The following is a 27,370-nucleotide window of genomic DNA, read 5'->3' on the forward strand; positions in this document are numbered from 1 at the left end:
TATAGTGAAAGAGACATACATTTAATGACTCATTTAAGAAATAAGCTGAATATGGTGGCTCACACTTGTAACCCTAACATTTTGGGAGGCCAAGATGAGTGGATAGCTTGAGGCCAGGAGTTCAAGAGCAGTCTGGGCAACAAAGCAAGACCCCATCTCTATAAAAAATAAATTAGTGGGCCAGGCACAGTGGCTCACGCCTGTAATCCCAGCACTCTGGGAGGCCGAGGCTGGTGGATCACTTGAGGTCAGGAGTTCTAGACCAGCCTGGCCAACATGGTGAAACCCCGTCTGTACTAAAAATACAAAAAATTAGCCAGGCATGGTGGCAGGGGCCTGTAATCCCAGCTACTCAGGAGGCTGAGGCAGGAGAATCACTTGAACCCAGGAGGCGGATGTTGCAGTGAGCCGAGATCGCAGCATTGCACTCCAACCTGGGCAACAAGAGCAAAACTCCGTCTCAAAAAGAAAAAAAAAAGTAAACCAAAAATAAAAATAAATTAGTGGATGCAGTAGTGTGCACCTGTAGTCTCAGCTACTCAGGAGGCTGAGGCTAGAGGATCACTTGAGCCTGGGAGATTGAGGCTGCAGTGACAGTGCCATTGCATTGCAGCCTGGGGAAAAGAGTGAGACCCTGTCTCAAAAAAAAGAAAAAAAAAAAAAAAAAAGAAGTATTAACATTTTAAGAGTCCAGTGGCAGTCGAGATGGAGTAGTCGACTATAGCTTCTTTCTATTGCTGGTTATAACTAAACACTCTGGAATAAACACAAAAAGCAACAACCTGTGCACTCTGAAAAGTAAACAAATGCAGAGTCAAACTTGGAGAAAGGGGCCCACATGGGAGTGAGTTTCCGTGTGTGTGTGTGTGTGTGTGTGTGATCTGAGGATAGGCACGCAGTGAGCTGTGGCAGTGCAGTGTGGACAGCTAAAACTCCCAGACAAGCCCTGTCTGTGTAGATCAAGGAACTCAGAAAATGAGTCCCTGGGTCTCAGAGCTGGAAGGGAGAAATGTCCATTTATTCCCTCTCTCTCTTGCTGTGGCAGTGGCATGGGCAACTAACCCTCCTTGAGAAGCCCCATCATTCCAGCTCTAGGGCAGGCAGGAAGTTGAGAAGAATCCCAGAGAGGAGACCTGGAGAAGGGTTCTCCTGCTTCCGTGCACGAATAAGCATCTGTCCAGGGCTCATTCCTGAGGTGCATATACACAGAATACCCCAAAGCAGCACAGCAAAAGCCTCAAACACTGAACACCACCACAAGGCACAAGTCCAAGTCTAACCCCCAAAGGACACAGATGGATGCAGGATGATCTACAGCAGCACAGGACAGGCTTTGAAAACTGTCTTGACATTGGAATCCACAGGGAGAAAAGAAGGCGAGACAGACCTTGCAGTCTGAATCCAAGCAGGATGACCGAATGCTGAAAACAACTAAAATCAGCGTTCTCTGGAGGATTTTAATAGAACCAGAGAGTCACAAAGGAATATTCCAACTGTTCAGCATACAAACTGGTATTATTCAACACACACAGAGTTGTGGAAAAGTGACCATTCTCAAGCGAAAAAGATAATCAACAGATACCAATGCCAAGATGATTGAATTATCAAAGACTTTAAGACAGCTCATCATGCTCTATAAGATAAAAGTGAACATGCTTGAAGTAAATGTTGAGATAGAAGTTCTCAACAGAAGAAAAAACTGAAAAGGAACCAAACAGAAAGTTTACGACTGAAAAATATATCTGAAATAAAAAATTTCACTAGATGATATCAGTAATAGGATAAAGATTACCAATAGAGGAAAGAGTTAGTGACGATGGATCAAGAGAAATTGTCCAGGCCAGGCATGGCGGCTCACGCCTGTAATCCCAGCACTTTGGGAGGCCAAGGTGGGTGGATCACCTGAGGTCAGGAGTTCGAGACCAGCCTGGTCAACATGTTGAAACCCTGTCTCTACTAAAAATACAAAAATTAGCCGGGCATGGTGGTAGGCTCCTGTAATCCCAGCTACTGGGGAGGCTGAGGCAGGAGAATCACTTGAAACTGGGAGGTGGAAATTGCAGTGAGCCGAGATCATACCAATGCACTCTAGCCTGTGTGACAGAGTGAGACTCCATCTCAAAAAAAAGAAACAAACAGGCCGGGCGCGGTGGCTCACGCCTGTAATCCTAGCACTTTGGGAGGCCAAGGTGGGTGGATCATCTGAGGTCAGGAGTTCGAGACCAGCCTGGCCAACATGGAGAAACCCCGTCTCCACTAAAAATACAAAAGAATTAGCCAGGCATGGTGGCAGGCGCCTGTAATCCCAGCTACTTGGGAGGCTGAGCCAGGAGAATTGCTAGAACCCTGGGGGTGAGGGTTGCAGTGAGCTGAGACGGCACCACTGCACTCCAGCCTGGGCAACAGAGTAAGACTCCGTCTCAAAAAAAAAAAAAAAAAAAAAAAAGGAAACAAACAAATGAGCAAAACTTACAGCTGACATCCTGACATCCTTAATGGTAAAAGGTTGAATGTATTCCCCTTAAAATCAGGAGCATGGCACGGATGTCTACTGTCACCATTTCTATTTAATTTATTAATAACATCACATTGGCAGTTACAGTTAACACAATAAAGCAAGAAATAAAAGACACAGGCATCAGAAAGGAAGAAGCTGTTTCTATTTGTAGACAACACTGTCTACAAAGAATCTACAAAAAAAGGCTCTGAAAATGCATAAATGAGAAATAGGCAATGTTATTTAAAGTCACAGCTTTTACTTCAAATTTTCTATCTCCAGATCCTTACATCAAATTGCCAACTGGATATCTTCACCTGTATGTTTCCCAGGAACTCCGAAGACTCAGTATTTCCAAGCCAAATTTATTGATATCTGTCCAAACTTGGTCTTTCAGAAAAATTCCCTATTCATCTGGTAATGCCACCAATTTACTAATTCTAATATAACTTCCCAATATTGATTTATCCATCTATCCATGCTAAAAAATGAAGATTTGTCTTAGACTATTCCTCTTACCTGCCCCATATACTTGGTTAGTTAGGCTATCAGTTAATCTTGTTATGAAACCAACTGCCCCAAACCTAGAGGCTTAAAAGAAAATAATCTATAGGCCAGGGATGGTGGCTCATGCCTGTAATCCCAGCACTTTGGGAGGCTGAGGCGGGCAGATCACAAGGTCAGGAGTTAAAGAAAAGCTTGGCCAATATGGTGAAACCCCGTCTCTACTAAAAATACAAAAATTAGGCCGGGCGCGGTGGCTCAAGCCTGTAATCCCAGCACTTTGGGAGGCCGAGACGGGCGGATCACGAGGTCAGGAGATCGAGACCATCCTGGCTAACACGGTGAAACCCCGTCTCTACTAAAAAATACAAAAAACAGGCCGGGCGCGGTGGCTCACGCCTGTAATCCCAGCACTTTGGGAGGCCGAGGCGGGCGGATCACAAGGTCAGGAGATTGAGACCACGGTGAAACCCCGTCTCTACTAAAAATACAAAAAATTAGCCGGGCGCGGTTGTGGGCGCCTGTAGTCCCAGCTACTCGGGAGGCTGAGGCAGGAGAATGGCGTGAACCCGGGAGGCGGAGCTTGCAGTGAGCCGAGATCGCGCCACTGCACTCCAGCCTGGGCGACAGAGCGAGACTCCGTCTCAAAAAAAAAAAAAAAAAAAAAAAACTAGCCGGGCGAGGTGGCGGGCGCTTGTAGTCCCAGCTACTCGGGAGGCTGAGGCAGGAGAATGGCGTAAACCCGGGAGGCAGAGCTTGCAGTGAGCTGAGGTCCGGCCACTGCACTCCAGCCTGGGCGACAGAGCCAGACTCCGTCTCAAAAAAAAAAAAAAAAAAAAAAAAAAATTAGCTGGGCGTGGTGGCAGGTGCCTGTAGTTCCAAGTACTCGGGAGGCTGAGGCAGCAGAATAGCTTGAACCCAGGAGACAGAGGTTGCAGTGAGCTGAGATCAGGCCACTGCATTCCAGCCTGGGTGACAGAGCGAGACTCCGTCTCAAAAAAAAAGAAAGAAAAAAAAAAAAAAAGAGAGAAGAGAATCTATATTTCCTATAATTCTATGTGTAGACTGGCTCATTCTAGGATGGCCTCACACATATGTTTGGGGCTTCAAACCCCAAACATATGAGACAACTGAGAATGCTGAGACAACTGGGAAGTCTGGGAGAGCTAGGGACACTCTCAAAGTGGTCTTATCTTCTAGGAGGCTAGCCTTGATTTAATCAAATTGTGGCAAAGGGTTGCCAGCAGTAAGAGCGTGAATCCCAATGTGGAAGAATTTTTCAAGTCTCTACTAACATTACAATTGCTATTGTCCCAAGGGTCAAAGCAAATCACTTAAATCAGTCTGGGAGGAGGCTACCCAAGGTTATAGACATGGGTAGGTGTGAAAAATTGGTGTGGGTAGTGGAGGGGGCGACGCAGCTTAACTGCAACAATCTAGGACACTTAACCCTACTGATTCTATTTCATAACCTCTCCAATCTCATTCTTCCTCTTGAATCCCACTTCACTGACAAGTTAAAGACCTCATCTTGTACCTGAACTACTTACAATAGTCTCCTAATGGAGCTTGCATTGCTACTATTAGCATATGAATTTTCTGAAAAACACAAATCCAGTCACATAATTCTGTTGCTTAAAACTCAGTAGCTTCCCTTTGGCCATTAGAACAAACTACTAAGTGAGGCCCACAAGGTCATTTTCTAGCTCCTACTTACCTGACTTACCTCTTACTACTCTATGCACCCTTCTCTTCCAAATATGAGAAACAGTCCTTAAAGGACCATGGTATTTCAATACCACCATTTTCCATATAATGTTTCTATCTACAATGCCCTACTACTGCTTGTGTCCTGGTAGATATCAACTTATTCTTTTTTTTTTTTTTTTTTTTTTGAGACGGAGTCTCGCTCTGTCCCCCCCCAGGCTGGAGTGCAGTGGCCGGATCTCGGCTCACTGCAAGCTCCACCTCCCGGGTTCACGCCATTCTCCTGCCTCAGCCTCCCGAGTAACTGGGACTACAGGCGCCCACCACCTCGCCCGGCTAGTTTTTTTGTATTTTTTAGTAGAGACGGGGTTTCACCGTGTTAGCCAGGATGGTCTCGATCTCCTGACCTCGTCGTGATCCGCCCGTCTCGGCCTCCCAAAGTGCTGGGATTACAGGCTTGAGCCACCGCGCCCGGCCAAATATCAACTTATTCTTAAGATTTCATCCAGGAGGCTGAGGCACTAGAATCACTTAAACCCAGGAGGCAGAGGCTGCAGTGAGCCAAGATTGCGCCACTGTACTCCGGCCTGGGCAACAAAGCAAAACTCTGTCTCAAAAAAAAAAAAAAGATTTCGTCTTAAATATCACAAATTTAATAAAAGATTTCTTGCCTGACAAAGTTAAATGCTTCTACCTTTTGCTTCCATTGCATCTCACAGAACCTTCAATTAGAGTGTTTTCTCCAAAACACTGTAATTATTTGTTTTCAGGTCTAACCATTGCCATCACCACGAGATGGAAACTGTTTTTTTTTTTTTGAGATGGAGTCTTGCTCTGTTGCCTAGGATGGAGTGCAGTGGCACAATATTGCTCACTGCAACCTCTGCCTCTGGGGTTCAAGTAATTCTCCTGCCTCAGCCTCCTGAGTAGCTGGATTACAGGCGCGCACCACCAAGCCTGGCTAATTTTTGTATTTTTAGTGGAGGAGGGGTTCCGCCATGTTGGCCAGGCTGGTCTTGAACTCCTGACCTCAGGTGATCCGCCTGCCTCACCCTCCCAAAGTGCTGGGATTACAGGCATGAGCCACTGCACTTGGCCCTAATTTTTATATTTTTAGCAGAAATGGAGTTTCACCATATTGGCCAGCCTGGTCTTGAACTGCTGACCTCAAGTGATCTACCTGCTCTGGCCTCCCAAAGTGCTGAGATTACAGGTGTGAGCCATCGTGCCTGGCCTGAGACTCTTTATTATGTCTCTCTCTGCAATATCTAGTATTATTATTAACACTCAGTAAGTAATTGGCGAATGCTTTTTGAATTGGTTAATTAAAATTAAAATGTCTATTTCCAACAGTCCAGATGCCAGTGGAAAGAAAGTGGGAAGGGATAGCATTAGGAGATATACCTAATGTAATGACGAGTTAATGGGTACAGCACACCAACATGGTACATGTGTACATATGTAACAAAACTGCACGTTGTGCACATGTACCCTAAAACTTAAATTAAAAAAAAAAGAAAATTTATCAGATAATGCCTGTCACCAGGTCAAATTTTATCAATTCAGTACTTTCTTTCTTCAAATATGTCACGTTTCAGTCAAGTTACTTAGGTGAAATGCAGCTCCAAGTGCACTAATAAACTTTTAATATACCTTCAGTGTTAGGAGTATGTTAACAGGAGAAATTTTTTTTTTGAGACAGGGTCTCACTCTATTCCCCAGACTGGAGCAATAACGGCTCATTGCAGCCTTGACCTCCCTGGCTCAAGGGATCCTCCCACCTCAGCCTCCTGAGTAGCTGGGACTACAAGCCCTTGTCACCATGCCCAGCTAATTTTAACATTTTTTTTTCTAGAGACAGGGTCTCTCTATGTCGCCCAGGCTGCTCTCCACCTCCTGGGCTCAAGGGATCTTCTCACCTCAGCCTCCCAAAGTGCTAGGATTGTAGGAATGAACCACAGTGTCTGGCCAAGATGAGAATTTAAACACTACATTTGGTATTCTAAATTTACAAATGTACCAAACGTACCAAAATTATCAGTGTATTAATACATACTGGTGCTCTCCATTGTGGCTGTGGCTGAATTATATGATATTGTTTTTTTTTTTTTTTCCCCTGTTTCCTAAATTTTCACACATTTTGAAGTTTAAAAATATCCACGACATAGTTGAAACGTTAGAATACTTACACAAATCTCCTCGGAAAATTTACTATAGTTTGGAGTCTGGCTCTCACCCTTACTGACCCAGAAATCTGTCAGAAAGATTTAAATTAGTAAGCACAGAGAGACTTAAGTATGCCTTCCACCACTGCTGCCCATCCCCATCCCCAACAAAAAAAGAAAGCCAATTTTTTTTTTTTTTTTTTTGAGACGGGGGTCGCCTCTGTCACCTAGGCTGGAGTGCACTGCAACCTCCGCCTCCCGGGTTCAAGGGATTCTCCTGCCTCAGCCTCCCGAGTAGCTGGGATTACAGGCGACCGCCACCAAGCCCAGCTGATTTTTGCATTTTTGCATTTTTAGTAGAGACAGGGTTTTGCCATGTTGGCCAGGCTGCTCTCAAACCCCTGGCCTCAAGTGATCCTCCCGCCTCGGCCTCCCAGAGCGCTGGGATTACAGGGGTGAGCCACCACGCCAGGCCTCAACTTCACTTTTCTTTTTTTTTTTTTTTTTTTGAGACAGAGTCTGGCTCTGTTGCCAGGGTGGATAATTCCGGCTCACTGCAACCTCCGCCTCCCGCGTTCAAGTGATTCTCCTGCCTCAGCCTCCTGAGTAGCTGAAATTACAGGTCCCCACCACCACGCCCGGATAATTTTTGTATTTTTAATAGAGACAGGGTTTCACCATTTTGGCCAGGATGGTCTCGATCTCTTGACCCTGTGATCCACCTGCCTTGGCCTCCCAAAGTGCTGGGATTACAGGTGTGAGCCACCATGCCCAGCCTAAACTTCGTTTTCTTAATGATCTTTTAATTTTATAACAGTTTTAGATTAACAGAATTTATTTATTTATTTATTTTATTTTTTTGAGACCGAGTCTCACTCTCTTGCTCAGGCTGGAGTGCAGTGGCACGATCTTGGCTCACTACAACCTCCACCTCCCCGGTTCAATGCCTCAGCCTCCCGAGTAGTGGGGATTATAGGTGTGAGCCACTGCGCCCGACCTAAACTTCGTTTTCTTAATAACTTTTTAATTTTAGAACAGTTTTAGATTAACATAATTATTTTGAGGGCAGTAGGGTCCTCTATACCCCACACAAGACAGGTTTTTCAACTCTAACTTCTACTTCCACCCCACGCAGACTCTCCGCACCTCTAGCTTCTCATCTGTCTGGCGAGGCCTGATCCTCACAGACCAACTTCACGATTGTGAGGAAAGCTCAGCTCAGACCAAACATCACCGCCCAGACGACACAACTGGGTCAAGCGTCAAGCTCGCGGACACCCGAGCCCGGAAACCCTAACACTCCTCCAGGGGTTGGTTCTCGAAGCCTGAACATTTTTAACCTCAAAACGCCCAGGATCTCGGAGGCGTGTGGTGGATGCCACATAAATACATAACTCGTAACAACCACTTATTGTTTAGCGCCAGGCCTGCAGGTCTTTCTCCTGCGCAACCCGCTTGTTCTCGCAGCCAACAGCCCCCTGCCGCCGCGAGCTCCCCTCTCGGCGCGGCGCGGGGGCGGGGCTAGGAGGCGGAGCAGGGGCAGGGTGCGCGCGCGTGAGAACGTCCGGGGAGCGCGCGCGCCGCCGCCGACGCCGCCGGGCTGAGAGAAGAGCTTGCGGGGTTTGCGGTTGATGGCTCCGACTGAAGGGCTGGAGGCGGCGTATGCCGCTGTTCTTGCTGTCGCTCCCGACACCTCCGTCAGCTTCTGGTCATGAGAGGTCAGGCCTGGGGGAAGCGGGCAGAGGAGGTGGCGGGGAGGGGCCGCGGCGCAGGGGGCTCTGGGGAGAATAGGCACTCGAGGCTCGGACGTGGGTGGAGAACTCTGCCCTCGGAGATTCCGGAAGAGTTGTGTTGACTTTTCTTCCCTTTTTTCTCCTCTTTCTTGTCTGTGCATGAAGGAAAGTGGGAGGGTTCTATGTTATTTATAGAAAAGACACTGAAACCCTGCTGTCCAACGTCGCTCTTCAGAGTTTTGACGAAATAACACCCGTGGCGTCGGGGCCTCGGTGAAAGCCTTTAGTGAAAAGCACTGAAACCCAAACCGCCAGACACGGTGACTGCACCACTGTTCAGTCCTGGGAGTGAAATAGAATGACACAGAACATTCCCTGAAGTGAACTCTAGCCTCCTCCTAGACAAACGGGAAAAGCACGGCGGCGTGGGATAGGCTCTGCGTATTGTCAGCTGGGATGCCCACTCTGTTCTTCTGGTTCCAGGAGGTCCACACTGGATCATTTGTTAGAGAGATCTTTCTCTGCTAGGGTCCTCTTTCCTCACACCCCTCCCTCCGTAATACATACACCACCGACGGTGGCATTTTATTAGGTCGACTGTGTAACTGTGCTTATTCAGACTAAAGAGTTACCTAGCAATTACATGGTGACTCCCCACAGTATCTATGCTTTAAATGTATTTAGGTAACATTCTTTTGCGCGGGGAGGTAATATTCTTGGTAGCACTATTAATTATTGGAAACTTTATGAGCTTTGGGAAAGCTGCTTGAGCAGAAAATGTAATTTGTAGGTCACCTAAGTGCAGTGTTTATTATTAGTTACCTATGATGATAGTAAGGCATTAAGATTTAATGTCGTTTTTCTTCCTAACATTTCCAACCATTAAAAAATACTGACTCACTCTTCCTTATGAAACTTCTTTGATGTAGAAGCTACATCAGAGATGAAACTGCTCCAGTTGGGCAAAGTAAATGTACCAGAGTATCCAGTGAGGACTGGTGCTTATTAACATCTGCTGGGCACTCATACTTCATGACTATTTTGCGGATGCCTTCTGACGTTAGGGAACTGAAAGCATTTGCAGCTCAACTTTTTTTTGGTAGCAAATGTTCCCTAAAAGATCATTTGTGTAGGGCAGCAGAGCCTTGGCATTAAGGGAGAAAGGAGGACTCCAGTGATAAATAACCTGAAAATTCATCTGCTGTGATTATTTGCTACTCCTGTAGTGAATAAAGGATACCCAGTGAGGAATATACTGACGGTATTTAACTGCCTGTTTACTTAGAGTATTTTCTATTTGATTTTTTAGGAGACAGAGCCCTGAAGCAAAGACATCTGGGTCAGAGAGAAAGTATTTAAGGGCCATGCAAGCCAATCGTAGCCAACTGCACAGTCCTCCAGGAACTGGAAGCAGTGAGGATGCTTCAACCCCTCAGTGTGTCCACACAAGATTGACAGGAGAAGGGTCTTGTCTTCATTCTGGAGATGTTCATATCCAGATAAACTCTATACCTAAAGAATGTGCAGAAAATACAGGCTCCAGAAATACAAGGTCAGGTGTCCATAGCTGTGCCCATGGATGCGTACACAGTCGCTTACGGGGTCACTCCCACAGTGAAGCAAGGCTGCCTGATGATACTGCTGCAGAATCTGGAGATCATGGTAGTAGCTCCTTCTCAGAATTCCGCTATCTCTTCAAGTGGTTGCAAAAAAGTCTTCCATATATTTTGATTCTGAGTGTCAAACTTGTTATGCAGCATATAACAGGTAGGGCATAATTGACTTGTTTTCATTCCTAAATTCAGTTAATTTTCTTTCATTATTGGTAATCTACTTAATGCATTCAGTTACTTATTTTCTGTTAGCTTTTATTATTGTGTATGTTTTTAATTTATGTTGTTTATATAATCCTCTTTGATTTTTTTTTCTTTCAATTAACTGGAACTTATTTTCTAACAGGAATTTCTCTTGGAATTGGGCTGCTAACAACTTTTATGTATGCAAACAAAAGCATTGTAAATCAGGTTTTTCTAAGAGTAAGTATAACAAGCAACTAAAAAATTATTAACTGTTTCTCTCCATAGATTTTAGAGAAATAATTTTGAGAGAAATAGGAAATAACTTTTGAAAGAAATAGGAAGTAATGGGATATATTGTAACATCCATGATACATTAAATTTGTTATCTAAATCCTGGAATAAATTACCTCTCCTAATGCTGAATTCCTTCACTTTACCTTCTTTGTAAGAAAAAAAAATTGGTTACTGTTAAAGAAAAAGTAGTAAAAAGGATTAAAAGAGCTAGAACACACAATTTGATCTGATTTGGTAAGTCCTTTCATATTGTATGAGTTACTTTGACCATACTAGGTAATATCATCATTAAAAACTTTTAGTGGCTGGGCATGGTGGCTCACACCTGTAATCCCAGCACTTTGGGAGGCTGAGGTGGGCAGATCACAAGGTCAGGAGATCAAGACCATCCTGGCTAACACGTTGAAACCCTGTCTCCACTAAAAATACAACAAATTAGCCAGGCATGGTGGCATGTGCCTGTATTCCCAGCTACTCGGGAGGCTGAGGCAGGAGAATCACTTGAACCCGGGAGGTGGAGGTTTCAGTGAGCTGAGATCGCAACACTGCACTTCAGCCTGGGCTACACAGCAAGACTCTGTCTCAAAAAAAGAAAAAAAGACCTAGGCTGGGCGCAGGGGCTCATGCCTGTAATCCCAACATTTTGGGAGGCGCAGGCGGGCATGATCACCTGAGGTCAGAAGTTTGAGAACGGCCTGGCCAATGTGGTGAAACCCCATCTCTACTAAAAACACAAAAATTAGCTGGGCGTGGTGGCGCTTGCCTGTAGTCCCACCTACTTGGGAGGCTGAGGCAGGAGAATTGCTTGAATCCAGGAGGCAGAGGTTGCAGTGAGCCAAGATCGTGCCACTGTAGCCTGGCGACAGAGTAAGACTCCGTCTCAAAAAAAAAAAAAGAAAAGAAAACTAAACCCAAGGAATTTTTCTGTAACATAAGTTACACGAGCCCTAGTCATATAAATCATTGGGAAAAATAGGATGAGTTTCTAAAATTTCACCTTTAAGCAACTTTAAATGGCTATGCCTGTGTAAAGTATGCATTCTGACCTGGAAATTTATAGTTAAACCTGTCAAACTAGAGAAATCTTAATGATCTGAAATTAGTAAACTTCATTAAACTTGACTTTAAAAGTGAGATTACAGGAAAGGCACAGTGGCTCATGCCTGTAATCGCAGCACTTTGGGAGGCTGAGATGGGCAGATTGCTTGAGCCCAGGAATTGAAGACCCGCCTGGGCAACATGGCCAAAAAACCCCAATTCTACAAAAAATTAGCTGGGCGTGGTGGTATGTGCCTATAATCTCTGTTATCTGGGAGGCTGAGGTGGGAGGATTGCCTGAGTCCAGGTGGTTGGGGCTGCAGTGAGTTGTGATCATGCCACTGCACTCCAGTCTGGGTGAAAGAGTGAGACCCTGTCTCAAAAAAAAAATAAAGGGAGATTACAACTACTTGGGAGGCTGAGTTGGGAAGAATGCTTGCGCTTAGGAGTTTTGGGCAATGTGTCGAGACCCCATATAAAAAAAGAAGTGAGATTAAAACATTAATTTATTAAATTCTTATAATCTGGTAATTTTTTAAATATAAAACCTTGACAAGTAAATCAAGGTTAAAATGCATTTTGAAATTTTCTTTTGTGGGTGGGTCCATTTTTTTTTTTTCTGAGACAGAGTTTCACTCTGTCGCCCAGGCTGGAGTGCAGTGGCGTGATCTTGGCTCACTGCAACCTCTACCTCCTGGGTTCAAGCGATTCTCATGCCTTAGCCTCCTGAGTAGCTGAGATTACAGGCACGTGCCACGGCGCCTGGCTAACTTTTGTACTTTTTTTTTTAGTAGAGACGGGTTTCACCGAAATGATCCACTGACTTAGGCCTCCCAAAGTGCTGGGATTACTGGTGTGAGCCACTGCCCTCGTCCTGGGTGGGTCCTTTATGTCAGCTTGTGGAAGACCTGGCTTCTTTTTTTTTTTTTAATTTAATTTAATTTTCCTTTTTTTTTTTTTTTGAGAGAAGACTTGGCTTCTTTGAAACATAGGTAATGTTTTTCATACAGTGAAGAAACTTGTATTTTAAACATTTGTTTAATATGTGAGTTGTGTTTGGTCACTAAAGTTGTATAAAACAGTAACTGTGATGATTATGTACAGTTTAACAGATATTCTATATTAAGATTAATTTAGAAAAATATTCTAAGTTAATAGTCATTAAACAGTTTAATGATATTTAAAATTCTGGCAAAATCAAAGTAACATTATAAAATTGTTTATCTTTCAGGAAAGGTCCTCAAAGATTCAGTGTGCTTGGTTACTGGTATTCTTAGCAGGATCTTCTGTTCTTTTATATTACACCTTTCATTCTCAGTCACTTTATTACAGGTAATTAGAGGTCCAAATACACAATTACATTTTTAATGTAATCATATATTTCATAGCACTTTGTATCTTACTTCACATAGTACTTATTGTATTCAATTCAATTCGGTTTTTAACTGTCTCCTTTCACAAGTGAGAGCTTTTTTGAGGTGGAGTCTCACTCTGTCGCCCAGCCTGGAGTGCGGTGTCTTGATCTTGGCTCACTGCAACCTCTGCCTCTCAGGTTCAAGCAATTCTCCCGTCTAAGCCTCCTGAGTAGCTGGCACCACGCCTGGCAAATTTTTGTATTTTTAGTAGAGATGGAGTTTCACCATGTTGGTCAGACTTGTCTTGAACTCCTGACCTCGTGAACCGCCTGCCTCAACCTCCCAAAGTGCTGGGATTACAGGTGTGAGCCACTGTGCCCAGCCTCATAAGTGAGAGCTTTAAGTGACTTATTCAGATTTTGTATCCCCAGTGCCTTGTCACATAGCAGATGCTCAATAAATATTTAATTTTTTGATACCTGAGTTTTTGTTTATATATTCCATTTTTTTTTTTTTTTTGAGACGGCAGTCTCGCTCTGTTGCCCAGGCTGGAGTGCAGTGGTGTGATCTTGCCTCACTGCAAGCTCCGCCTCCCGGCTTCACGCCATTCTCCTGCCTCAGCCTCCCGAGTAGCTGGAACTACAGGCGTCTGCCACCACGCCTGACTAATTTTTTGTATTTTTAGTAGAAACGGGGTTTCACCATGTTGGCCAGGATGGTCTCAATCTCCTGACCTTGTGAGCCGCCCGCCTCAGCCTCCCAAAGTGCTGGGATTACACACGCGAGCCACTGCGCCCAGCCATATATTCCATATTTTTAAAGTACCATTAGGTTGTTATTGTTGGTCTTTGTTTCTGAAAGTAAGAACACTTACTAAATGACAGTAGCTGATAAGTTTCCATGTCAAATGGCAGTATTGTGAATTTTCAGCTTTTACTAGAATATTAGAAGAACTTGTTTCACTGGAGTTGGAGAGATGGGCAAATCTGGGATATAGTTTGGAGGTGGAGCCAGTATCCCTCAGATGGACTGGATTGGGTAGGTGGGTGGAGAGAAGCAAGAATGACCTCTGGGTTTTTAGTTTAAGCAGCTGGCTGGATGGTGGTGTCATTTCATTGGGTTGAGGAAGGAACTGATTTTGAGGAGAAAAATCAGTAATTTTGTTTTGAACATGTTAAGTTTGAGAGGCTAAGTAGAATTGATAAGAAAGTGGTACCAAATATATGTCATGAACTCAGGGTAGAGGTTAAGGCTATAAATTTTGGTATCAGGAGCATACGGTTGATATTTTAAAACCACAGGACTGGACAAAACTAACCCAGGAAAGAGAGAGTGTAGACAGAGAGCCCAGTACTGGACATGACCACAATTAGAAGAGAAACAGCAAAGGAGACCAAGAAGAAACCAGCAGTGAAATACGAGAAATAGAAGAGTGTTGTGTTAAAAGTCTAGAAAGAAAATTATTCAGGGAGGGAAGACGGAAAAAGAGAAGTGACCTTGAAATTTAGCCATACAGAGGGAGTTGATGATCTTGACAAGCAATTCACTGAAAGGAAGAGATGGAATCTTAATTGGAATTGGTTAAGAAAAACATGGCAGATGTTTGGTATTGATGAGTTTTTCTCGTTTACAGGCTAGAAAGGTGTCAACTATGACAAACTGAAGACTTTTTCCTTATTCTATAAAGGGAAGATCTAAAATCCAAACATTCTAAAAGTCTCTCTAAAATAAGCAAAATGATCCTCCATTCCATTATTATGAACTCTGACATCCTGCCAAATTCATATTTTTTACATATCAAAATATTTGTAGCAAATTAAAACCCTTTATTAATACTTTACCTTTGTATGTTGCTCTGGTAAATTCTGATGTTTTTCTTTTGGTAGCTTAATTTTTTTAAATCCTACTTTGGACCATTTGAGCTTCTGGGAAGTACTTTGGATTGTTGGAATTACAGACTTCATTCTGAAATTCTTTTTCATGGGCTTAAAATGCCTTATTTTATTGGTGCCTTCTTTCATCATGCCTTTTAAATCTAAGGTAAGAAACTAACTTATGCTTTATTGGAGTGATGTTAACAAATCACATTAATGCTATTTAGTCTTTGTTTAAATGAATCCTCCTTTTGGAATTTGTCAGTTTGCTAACTAGCTTTAATTATCTGTATTATTTCAGCTTGGCAACCATTTGTTGAGGCACTTGAACCTGATTATTAACCTATTTGGATAAAATCAGAATTATATTTGCTTCAGAATAATTTAAAAATCAGTCCCCACATCATATATGGGAAACTATTTAGATTTGTACTTCTGTTCTCCAAGGCATTATCAATTGACAGTTGACTATATACAATTATTCAGTGGTTTCCCATAGGCAATTAAAACTTTAAAATTTTTATAGTCAGCAAAAACATACTCACATAGGTTTTACTTGCAATATACATAAAACATTTTCACTACATATATATATATATATATTTTTTTTTTTTTTTTTTTGAGACTGAGTCTCACTCCGTTGCCCACGCTGGAGTGCAGTAGTGTGATCTTGGCTCACTGCTACCTCCCAGGTTCATGCAGTTCTCCTGCCTCAGCTTCCTGAGTAGCTGGGATTACAGGTGTCCACGACCACACCCAGCTACTTTTTGTATTTTTAGTAGAGTCGGGGTTTCACCATGTTGGCCAGGCTGGTCTCGAACTCCTGACCTTAGGTGATCTGCCCGTCTTGACCTCCCAAAGTGCTGGGAGCCACCATGTCCAGCCTAGAAATTCTTTCAAAGCAGACCACTCAGTGACTGTAATATGTGAGAACCACTTGAGGTTCAGTCATAATCATTATGAAGATTAATTTTATAGTTATTTATATTATTGTATCATATACTCAGTGTTCTTAGTCTAGTATTGTTTGTGCTATGTAGTTAAGTAGTTTGGGTAGATCTATTTGTTTTCTTATTTTTTAGGGTTACTGGTACATGCTTTTAGAAGAATTATGTCAATACTACCGAACTTTTGTTCCCATACCAGTTTGGTTTCGCTATCTTATAAGCTATGGGGAGTTTGCTAACGTAACTAGATGGAGTCTTGGGATATTGCTGGCTTTACTCTACCTCGTACTAAAAGTAGGTAACATTACAAATCTTGTCACTGCATGATTCATATTAATGATTACTGATATATACTACTGTTTTCCTCTTTAACAGTTTTATAGTTTATCTTTGTATCACTAGTTTGAAGTAATAGCAGGTTCTATTTCTGTTTAGAAATGGAGAAACAGAAATAGACTATCTTAATCCAGCGGTCCTCAGTTTTCATTGGAGGGAAGGGGAGTAGACTTTCACATAGCATGGATTATCTAAGTAGGGAAAACAAGTGGAATAGAACATACCCATCCTCGGTAGTAACACTGTCATACACATAATTCTTAAACTAGTAGAGTACCTTGCCCTGTTCGCTCCATGCCTGTGCCCCTCAACCTAATAATCACTTTCTGAAACTTTAAAATCTAAATGTTGGCCAGACGCGGTGGCTCACGCCTGTAATCCCAGCACTTTGGGAGGCCGAGGTGGGCGAATCACGAGGTCAGGAGTTCAAGACCAGCCTGGCCAACATGGTGAAACCTCATCTCTCCTAAAAATACGAAAAAAAACTAGCCAGGCATGGTGGCGGGCGCCTGCAGTCCCAGCTACTCAGGAGGCTGAGACAGGAGAATTGCTTGAACCTGGGAAGCAGAGGTTGCAGTGAGCTGAAATCATGCCACTGCACTCCAGCCTGGGCGACAGATGAGACTCTGTCTCAAAAATAGTAATAAAATAAAATCTAAATGTTAAAAACGTGAATCAGATAAAATTACTTTGACTTTGACATAGTTGTTTGTATTTGTCTTGATCAAATTGTTACTCTAGGTGTTTAAATGTACTTCAGCTTGCTGAGATGGCTCAAATCTATAAATTGAATAAAATATTCAGCACAAAATGATTACTTGTGACATATAATGAGCATTAAGTTAATATGAGGATTTGATGTTACGGGGTTTCAGCTTTGGTTTTTGGGTTTAGCAGATAGGACTGTTGAATTAATAAATGATCTCTTACTTCCCTTTTCAGCTTTTGGAATTTTTTGGGCATCTGAGAACTTTCAGACAGGTTTTACGAATATTTTTTACACAACCAGTAAGTACTTTTTATCAGTTAAGAAAAACACCTTCACCATTCTTCATTGCTAAAATTTTTTTAGTTCAGCAGTTTTACAAGAATGGATTTCATAAATGGATGATCCTTTTCTTTTACTTTGATGATTTTCTAGTACTTTGGCACTTGGGGCTATAATAATTTAGGAATTTTATCTCTATGATCAGATTCTTGAAACACACATTGACAACCACCTGCTAATTGTTGGAGTGCTTATATATTTGAACTTGTCTCTTGCCCCTTCAATCCATTTGACATTTTTAAGGGCTTGTAAACCCTTAAAAATCTTATGAACTTTTGTTCCTCTTTTTTAATCCACAAATGGGGGCTTTGTGTGTTCCTATTAACTCCTTATTCACCTGTGAAAATCCTTTGACTATAATTTATTGTGTATGTTTAGAAAGCTCATTGCCAAAAATCATGTCTCTTGCAGTTTTCTTACTGGAGCAAATTTCCCCATTGCTCGATTATATGTGCACAAATAAGTTCATGGCATGAAATTTAACAATTAATTGAGACTCTGATGTCATTTATAATATGATTATGTGATTCTATTGATGTTGCAAATTGCAGTGAAAGGATGTCATAGAGAACCCTAATTTACTACTTAGTAGCCTGAAAGGTTCCCAGTACCTACATGTGGTCACCAGATTTCAGGGTTTGATTCTCAACTTTGCAGTCATTTCACCAGGGCTCAAGGAGACTGACTTAAAAGAATGCCAACAGAGTAATATACTGTAAAAAAAAAAAAAAAAAAAGTTTTATGTTTACAAAGTAAACCAGACTAACTGGCCAGGGCATCTTTTCCCTAAGATAGAGCTAGCAATGTAGAAACAAACTTTGCTACATCCTATGTAAGCTTCTTTCTCTAGACAAGACATAATAAAATTCAGAGAGTTCAGCTTTGTCCAAGTCAGTTCAACTGATGATTATCTGAGCATCAACCATTTTACTATAATTGGTCTTGTAAGATTTGTGCCGAAATACTCTCAAGAAAATACCCTGATATTCTTTCTCTGAGACAAACTATAGAGAGGATATCAGTCATCAATACTTTGATTTGTTCAAGTCTCCTTTACCAGGGCAATGGCAGTTACTATCTGGAGAAGGAGTCTCCAAGATGCCAGATGAGTAATGTTTTAAAAGCTTGTCAGCATAATTATCTGCACATGTACTTTGCTAAATGATACCTTACTGAAGGGAAATTGACACCAAGATCATCTAACAGTATTCTGACTTGTTTCTGAAATCTGTATCACCAGTCTCAAAAAGACCTAACTTTTAATATCTTTTTCCTTTGAGTTTTACTTTGATTTTGATGTTGTTAGCCTGAGACGTTTAGTACAAGAAGTTTACGTAACTTCAGATATGTTAAGTCATGTTTTACCCTCATGACCGTGACTGAACTTGGGTGTTTTTACATCTCTTTAGTTACCTCTTCCCCATCATTTCTACAGAAAGCAGGTTTCATCTGTAACATTTTGATTTCTCCAAATTTCACTGAGGGTTATTAACGTCACATCTAGTTAATGACTAAGTTCTGAATCTGGTGAGGAAGTTAAAATCTTAGAGACGAGAAACTTGTTAGTAGGACATTAGAAGAGAAGAAAATTCAAATAATTGCATTTTTGTTCAGTTAGTTTTCACAGTAGTTATTCTACCCAAGCGACATTTACAGTTGCAGTTTCTCTGTAAAACTTTTTCATGTTTAGCACTAAATGCTTTTTATAATTTGGAATAATTTTTAGACCTAGTGGCAGAACACTCTTCAGTGGTCCCTAAGTCTTCTTCATATTGCAGTCACTTGGAGACCTTTCAAATTAGATTACTGGGTCACATCCCAATGTGTCTGGTCCTACTGAATCAATATTGTGTGGAACAGAGGAATCTATTTTTAAAGCAAGCTTTCCACATGAGTTACATTCAGCCAGCCAAGCTCTGGCTGGATTGATTTTATGAACCACTGCTGCAGGTAATAAGTGAGCTCCATTTGGCAGTCCAGGGTCAAATAATACATGGCTATAGATTTTATAATAGTTATGTTTCAGATTGCCTAGTCTCTTAAGCCAGTTATGTTGAATTTGAAGCACTGTCATCCTTTGGAAAGCTAGTAGATCTAACAATCTTCCAAAATCCTATTATGTATTATTTAATGATTTCATCTTGGTACACTCAAGAGGTGGTTCTGTATATGTAGTTCAGCTTTGAAATGTTTGTATCCTTTGGGAAGGTTTTCAAATGCCTGGTTCCAGGGAGATTTGAGAAGTACAGCATCACTTATGTAATTTGAGAACAGGAAAGAAGGAAATTTGTAGATGAACAGAACTTACTATCTTCATAGAGTTATGGAGTGGCTGCCAGCAAGAGACAGTGTTCAGATGTGGATGATATTTGTTCAGTATGTCAAGCTGAATTTCAGAAGCCAGTTCTTCTCATCTGTCAGGTAATTATATTTTTAAATTTAAAAACCTAAATACAACACTTTTCTGTGACTTGCAAAAGTCACATTTATGTTTGTTGTAAGGCAAAAAAAAAAAAAAAATCTAGTGTTTAGTGGAAGGTAGCAGTCAGTGTACATACTAGTAATTTATTCATTATCGGGGATTGGTGGATTGGCTTTGTCCCTTATATTCTGAAAATTTTTATGCAGAGGAGTGTATAAAAGGGAAAAGTAATTTAACTGGCAGATTGAATACCAAAGTGATTAAAAAACAGGCTATTTTTATAATTGGATACTAGCCATTTAGAACAACACCATTTGTTACTGGATTGTGGCCCTTTCCTACACTTTATGGCAGTTACTAGTAACTCCAAGACTTTAAGCTGTTATCACACTTAATCTTAAAGGTGTCACCTAAGTATAACTTTTATGGTTAAATGGATGGTACAGCCAGAACACTAGTGCCAATCATACTGCTCTTTGCTTCTTGAATGTCTCATACGTTCTCCATTTTCACAATTGTAAAATGAGGGGATTAGTGCTCTTCAAAATCCCTTTCAGGCTGGACACAGTGGCTCACACCTGTAATCCCAGCACTTTGGGTGGCCCACGTGGGTGAGTCATCTGAGGTCAGGAGTACGAGACCAGCCTGACCAACATGGTGAAACCCTGTCTCTACTAAAAATACAAAAATTAGCTGGGCATGGTGGTGGCAGGCACCTGTAATCCCGGCAAGTTGGGAGGCTGAGGCAGGAGAATTGCTTGAACCTGTGGGGGGGGTGGAGGTTGCAGTGAGCCGAGATGGCACCATTGCACTCCGGCCTGGGTGACAGAGCAAGTCTCCAGTCTCCATCTCAAAAAAAAAAAAGAATCCCTTTCATTCCCTACAATGTGATGGATTTAAAATTATTATCAAGTATAAAATCTAATTCTTAATTCCATTACAGCATATATTTTGTGAAGAGTGCATTACCTTATGGTTTAACAGAGAGAAAACATGTCCACTCTGCAGAACTGTGATTTCAGACCATATAAACAAATGGAAAGATGGAGCCACTTCATCACACCTTCAAATATATTAAGTTGTATAAACTATTAAGGCCACAAAATACTAATGTCATTTGGTCATAACTCCTGATAAGGCATCAGAATGATTTTCAGGGCTGCAAGAAAAATGTTTCCAGATGGTTTTAGAATGTAAGACTTATGGTCCAATTCACCAAAAGATTAAATGAAAGAACCCTATTTTAAAATATATATAATGTTCAACCTAATGTATGTGCAACATTTATTCTATTCTAATTATTTGACAGGTAACTGCAGTGTTAAATTGTAAATGTGTTTTCTTAATGTTACCCAAAACAGCAATTTGAAATTAGAACTAGTGGATTTAGAGAACTCAGGTATTCTTTCCTGACATTGTTTTCAGAATAAAGAATATTTTTCATAATATTTTAAGATACATACTATCTAATAGTAGAATTTTGTTCAGCATTGACTTTTATAATTCCCATCCTAAAAATTAATATTTTCATAAAATTTGTATTTTTAAATGAAAATTCTAAATGTTATATTTTATCAGTAACAGATTTTCTAAGTGAAGATTAATTTACTGAGGATGATACATTTTAGTATTGTATTATTCTCTGTAGTAAGACTAGTAATCAGTGAAAATAAATGGATTCACTTTGTCTGTGGATGTCATAAATTCTTCCTGCCATCAGCTTTAATGTTCATGATCATGCTTTTTGTATAGTACCATGGAGTATCTTGAAGTAACTATTAAAATAATTCATGTGGATTACAAACAGCTGGCTTACTTCATGATTTGAATAGTATAAAAAACATGGTGGCTCACACCTGTAATCCCAACACTTTGGGAGGCAGAGGCAGGAGGACTGCTTGAGCCCAGGAGTTCAAGACCAGCCTGAGCAACATCCCATCTCTATTTAAAAAAAAAAAAGAAAAAAGTTTCAAGGCAGATGCCCTAAAATCTTAGAAGAATTGCCCTTATAATTAGTCTTCTCCATAAAAGTTTTGGAATTTTATGCTTGAATCACCATCAATTGGAAGATTAAAGCTTGCACTGAGAGGTGGTCATGAGGTTTTTATAGTGTGGTTTTTTGCCTCTAGGTATTTGTGCAGGGTGTTAGAAAAGGGAATGAAGCACTTTCTCCCCTTGTTACCTCTAAGGAGGAATCCGAAATCTAAAACATGTCTGAAGGGCTGCTAGTGCTTATATCTAAGTTTAGAGTACATCTATCAGTTTGTAGTCGAGGAAAAGGTGGTAGAAAGGAGAACTTAGGAAGCAGAGCTAGAAAACAAATTTGCTGTACCGGTAAGACAAAAGCTAAACCAGCACGTGGATTAATAAGGATACTGACCAACTGGTTATAGAAGGCACTTTCATGACTGTATGGCCATCCAAATTGACAAATGAACATTAGCAAGCCTGTACCTTTTTTTCTCCAGGTAAATACTACCACGTTGTAAGGACAACTGTATTCAATCATAGTATATTTCACTTTGTTATCTACTTTGAGACCCACTACAAATATTTAAATGGCTTTGTGGTGATGCTAATAGTTGTATTATTTAGGTATACAGCAGAGGATGGGTGAGAAAAACAATTTGGGATTACAATTCGGCTGTGAAGGATAGCCAAGATGACTTCCTGTTCAAACACAAGAATAGCATTTTACTTCAGCCCTATTACAATACCTATGTAATACAATTTGTTTACCCTGTAACTATTCAGACAGTACTGTTTCTTAATGTGATTAAATAACCAAGGAGGTGCATGGTGGGTTTTTTATTTTTTGGGGGAATGCAGTTTACCTATAAATTGAAAAGGGAGAAAATCTAATGGAGCTATGCCATCCAATAACAATGCTGATGAACTGGAAGCATTTCTTCCATCCCTCTATTCCTTCACCTCAAAAAAAGGTAATACAGATTCAGAAACTCATTTATTCTGAATTCAAATCATGACTTCTAAAAGATTGTTTTACCAGTATTGGTATGCTACTATGTTGTATAGCAAGGTAAAATCAGTTTGAGAGCTTCTGTAGAGAAATTCCCTTGGCAAGTGTGGTATAATTACCTCACAGATAAGAAGTGGTTTGTGCAGAATACCCAGCTTACACTGGATATATTGAGACATTAGTTAAAACAGATTTGTTCACTACGTTATTTTGTGCATACACATCAAATTTTCAAATGTAGCTGACCAAGTATGGCTGAACAAATTGTTGATTGTTAGCACAAGAAGGTCTTCCTAGAGTTTTTTGTGAAGCTAGCTTTCACGTAGGTTGTTACATGTATTTTTTTAAAGTAAACAATTCGTGTCTACTATCTGACATGAAAATCAAAGATGTGTAACATTTAACATAAAAATCAGTAAACTTGTTACATACTTAAATAGCTTCAATTTCTCAGCAGAACAGCTTTTAACCCATTCCTTACATAGTTTATTTATATGACAACTTGAACACATCTGACATGTTAATGAAAATAAATTTAAACCATTTATACACCTGATATATATACTAATTTCTTCCTATCGTAGGATAATAAAAAATAAATCACTTCTATTTTATGTTCATTCAAATTTGCATTTAATTTCTATTTACATTCATTCAATCCGAAATCAAATAATACAGTAAACTAAATACAAGATGAAAAGCAGAAAAGGTGTTACCCTCATAGCACTCCTAATAAGGCAGCTGAAGAATTTTATTTACTGATAGATGCAAAGCCAACTTGGGATAGGAGAAACAATAGTTTAAAGAGCAAACACAAACATAGACGAACCCATCTTTCAGATGTTATTCCAGATAATCCACTGAGATAATACTTGTGCTATAATGTTAAGAATCACACAAGAAAAAGTACTGTATTAATCAGCAACAGACCACAGGTTATGTGTGACAAATACTTTTTTGATAGTTTGTCCAGCTTGCTAGTGTCTACTCCTGTGAAAAAGGTAGATGTTTGGACATTGATGTTTTTGAAAAATTAACCATTTTCAAAGCCTTAAAATCTATTCTTCATAAATTCAACATTTCTCAAGGGAATAATCTTAGATCTAGCCCTTGTAAGCTAGGAACCATACGATTAACTGAATATTCAAAATAGGTCCTATATTAAATATATAATCCAAGGCTCAGTATATTAATACTATCTAAGATGCATCTTGTTTATAATCATTTATCACCTATAGTAAAGAATGTTGAATTTATGGAATATCATACATGCATCCTCCACCCCTCCCCTCAAATTATCTTCTATCTCAAAAAATAGTATGGAAAAATCCTTCTTGAAGGATTCAAATTAGTTAAGACCATAAAAGGGGAAAAAGGAACGTAATTTTCCTAAAAATCTGGTTCAAAGTTCAATAATTAATACTTTACATTGTTAATCACAGCTGGTTTATAAATCCCAGTTTAGTTATTCTGTAATGCTACAAACCTTATAAAATCAAATTAGTAAACTTCAATTCAGTGATTATATTTTAATTAAAAAACAGCATGTATAAAATAAAAAAATATCCTGTAATAGCTGATTTTAAAGAAAATAATCAAGTGATGAAAAAAAAGCACTTAATCTCTTTTATACACTTACCTGGTATAATCATAAAGAACCCTCTTAGAAACTCAAGACTAGTAATATCGACATCATATTTTAAACTATGCTTGGATTTTTACAAATAAATATAGATAAGCCATATTGCATAGGTGTGTGCTTTCTGTCTGTGACACTAATGTGACACTTGACATGTTTTCACAGTCATAGTAGGGATATCCATTTATGAAACAAGTTCTCAATAAACTTTCCACAGCATGGGAAATAAATTTCACTTAATAAATGTGAAGTCAGAAAAACTATGTATTTGTGTGGATGGTAGCTGTGCAATTAATGCTTTTTATGCAGAAAAGTTGCAGTGTTTGCCACTATTGCTGGCACTACTAATTATGAAAATGGTTTAACTGGGGTGGTTATAGCCAACCAATCACAGTGCTCATGTTACTAGCAAATAGGACCTAGGAGGAGTATTTTGGTGTATAAGTTTCACTGGAATTTGGTCAGGCAGTCAACACTACAGTTAGTAAACATATTTGAAAACAAGTATTAAGAGTATCACAAGCCATTTACAGTCTGAAATAATGCCTGTACATATCACCATAGCTTTTTGGGTTCTGTTTTTTCAGATATCACAAATTGTCAGAGAACGAGGATCTGCACTTTAAAGTATAATTTCTGCCCTAATTATTATTGTAGCTTCTAATTTACCAGCAACAGTCATAAAGTTCTCAGTAGGCTGCTGCAATAAGGGAGGAGGGGTAAGAGGGAGTGATTTTTTTTTAAAAGGCTTTCTGTCCAAAGATGAGCTTTTATCTATTCTTTCAATTATTGCCACAATTGAAAAGGTATATTTCCAATCATTTTTCATGGTTCTGTTTTTGCTTACGGTCATAGGATTTCATCCCATCTCATTTGGGTTGCAATTTCAAAAAGCAAAGCCTTGCTCTTTTCTGACTGAATTCAACATGCATAAAGAATTTTATGGCTTGGATCCTATGGCTCAAAAAGGTTTGAAAACATAGCAAGCAGCATCTATTTAAAAAAATCCTAGGGTTGCAAAATACTACAAATTGACTTTGCACACTCAGACTGAAGACATTATAAAAGACAAAGAAAAACAGATGATAGAACTCAACTGCAACTGCATGATCATCTATTATACCAGTATGCACTGAAATATATTTTTATAAAGCTCTGCAGATATTAAACCCTTTCACCAGCTAAAGTCATGGAAATGCTCTCTTTAAGGCAGGAAATATTTAAGAAAGGTAAAGTTACCTTTATTCTTTGTACCTGTAAATCATTTATGTAGATTTTGTTACAATTTCAAAAACATAGTGTCCTGTTAACATGTTTCCTAAATTAAGTCACTAAGTTTTCTTATTTACTGTGGAAGACATTCATCAAAAGGCCATCAAATATTTTTACAATCAAAAAATGTAGCCCCAGTATAGGAGAAAAAAAAATAGACCTTTTTTTCTTTTTAAAACTGTTGAGGAAAAAATATAAGGAAAGTAGACAGCAGAAACAGTAGAAAGAAGTAAAACTGAAAATCTTACCAATTTGCTGTAAAGAGATTAGACAGAGAGTGGGCCACAGCAACACCCTCTTCCCCTGGATATCCCTATCTCCCTCACCTTGCCGACCGCAGTATGTATTTTTTATCCTGACTCTCTTTTGTTGTTCTTCAGCCAAAGGCTGAGCACATTTGGCGTCTTGAACCAAATACTGGTATAAGAACAGGTGGCGATTTTTTTTCCAGTGCAATGCAGGCCCGGGACAATGATGAAATGTAGGACATACAACTTATGCCCATTCCAAGGCTTCCAGTTAAGCTTAGCACATAGCAGTACTGCAAGTAGAAATGATTAAATAGATTCTTTTTTGTTTTCTCATATTACAGACAGGTATTGCAGCTGGGTTACTGAAAATAAACCCCAGGTCCACCCCAATCCCTCAAACGAGCCACAGCTGTGGTTAACAATGATTCATTTGCATTTTATTATTTCACCAAGAGAAGAAACAGAAGTTGTCTGGCTTTCTTCACACCAACCAATAATTTCGCATTTTAAAGTTTGGGATGTTTTTCATAATGAGCTGAATCAAAAATCTATTTGAAAAATATATATTTATATAAAAAAAAGATTCAGGTTGTTTGCACGTAAAACATCAATTGGTAAGTTTCTTTTGTCTTTGATTCCAAGTTGCTGGAAAAAGTTTGACCAAGCTTGCATGCTAATTTGTCCTTAGTTGCAAGTATTATAGGCAATTTTGTACTTTGCCTAATGAAAGGATAACCCTTCTTTGACACAATCAGAACTCAACAGTGATTCAGAAGCAACATCCTACCCTTAATACTGTCAGTTTCGAGTCATCAACATGAAAATCCTTGATAAGGTTGAGAAGATGTCGCGAGGAATCAATTACTTGATGTGCCTAAGAGTTCAGCAATACTATTTTGCTTTAAGTTTTTTTTTTTTTTTTTGCACCATTGATTGATTTTTTAAAATCCATGTTTATTTTTCCTCTGTCCAAAGTGTTCTATGTAATGACACTGACTCTCTGAAACTGTCATTTTGAGTCTTGTTTCACTTTGCAGGATGCTCACACATCGCCCTCTCCACCTTGTTTGCCTTAAATTCATTAAAAGCATTGCTCTGTCATAGATTCATACGCAGGTGCTCTGGCCGTTTGGAGATCATGGGAAAAGCTTGTTTTTTGTATGGTCCAGAGTTCGGCTGTCGTATTGGAAGTGGTGCCGATGCTTCCCCACTCATTGTCACATCCATCTGCTCTATGCCACTTGTTTCCATTGGGTATTCCACAGGTGTCTGAGGATTTGCTGTGCTGGCCGAAGCACCTCTTCCCCAGAAATCCCCAGGAGAAAATTTGACTGGGCTTTAAGACAAGGAAGAGCTATCATTCATTTGTTTAAGGGTCATCTCAACAAGACATATTTCCTTTACATTTAAAGGGAGTGGGGTAATATGACATTTATTTTCGTTTAATTTTATTTGCATGTGGATTAGCACAAAGGCAAAAGTTGAACCATCTCTCGCCCGCCTAGATTA

The 27,370-nt window shown here is 40.0% G+C and overlaps 2 protein-coding genes across 7 annotated transcripts in view; one reads left to right on the forward strand and one right to left on the reverse strand.

The window, feature by feature from the left end:
* The first annotated feature begins 8,334 nt into the window (after positions 1 to 8,334).
* Positions 8,335 to 27,370, forward strand: part of LOC105476915 (ring finger protein, transmembrane 1) — a 32,933-nt gene continuing 13,897 nt past the window's right edge. The window contains exons 1-9 of one of the 4 annotated variants that reach the window (XM_071082839.1): positions 8,345 to 8,591; positions 9,916 to 10,373; positions 10,566 to 10,642; positions 12,969 to 13,069; positions 14,979 to 15,132; positions 16,049 to 16,207; positions 17,192 to 17,257; positions 19,617 to 19,718; positions 20,663 to 21,523. In XM_071082839.1, the coding sequence (XP_070938940.1) occupies positions 8,536 to 8,591; positions 9,916 to 10,373; positions 10,566 to 10,642; positions 12,969 to 13,069; positions 14,979 to 15,132; positions 16,049 to 16,207; positions 17,192 to 17,257; positions 19,617 to 19,718; positions 20,663 to 20,797 (1,308 nt within the window). In that variant the 5' untranslated portion in view covers positions 8,345 to 8,535 and the 3' untranslated portion in view covers positions 20,798 to 21,523. Of the gene's footprint in view, positions 8,592 to 9,915; positions 10,374 to 10,565; positions 10,643 to 12,968; positions 13,070 to 14,978; positions 15,133 to 16,048; positions 16,208 to 17,191; positions 17,258 to 19,505; positions 19,719 to 20,662; positions 21,524 to 27,370 lie in introns of those variants that run through there. The other 3 variants (XM_071082842.1, XM_071082840.1, XM_071082841.1) reach the window with 3 other exon arrangements.
* Positions 23,427 to 27,370, reverse strand: part of LOC105476846 (ribosomal protein S6 kinase B1) — a 62,049-nt gene continuing 58,105 nt past the window's right edge. For all 3 annotated transcript variants that reach the window (XR_011615687.1, XM_011733110.3, XM_071082832.1), the window contains one exon: positions 23,427 to 27,197. Coding sequence is in view for 2 of the 3 variants with exons in the window: in XM_011733110.3 (XP_011731412.1) it covers positions 26,960 to 27,197 (238 nt within the window). In the remaining variant the exon portion in view is untranslated. The remainder of the gene's footprint in view (positions 27,198 to 27,370) is intronic.

Source organism: Macaca nemestrina, chromosome 17, assembly GCF_043159975.1.
Source record: "Macaca nemestrina isolate mMacNem1 chromosome 17, mMacNem.hap1, whole genome shotgun sequence".
Classification (NCBI taxonomy): domain Eukaryota; kingdom Metazoa; phylum Chordata; class Mammalia; order Primates; family Cercopithecidae; genus Macaca; species Macaca nemestrina.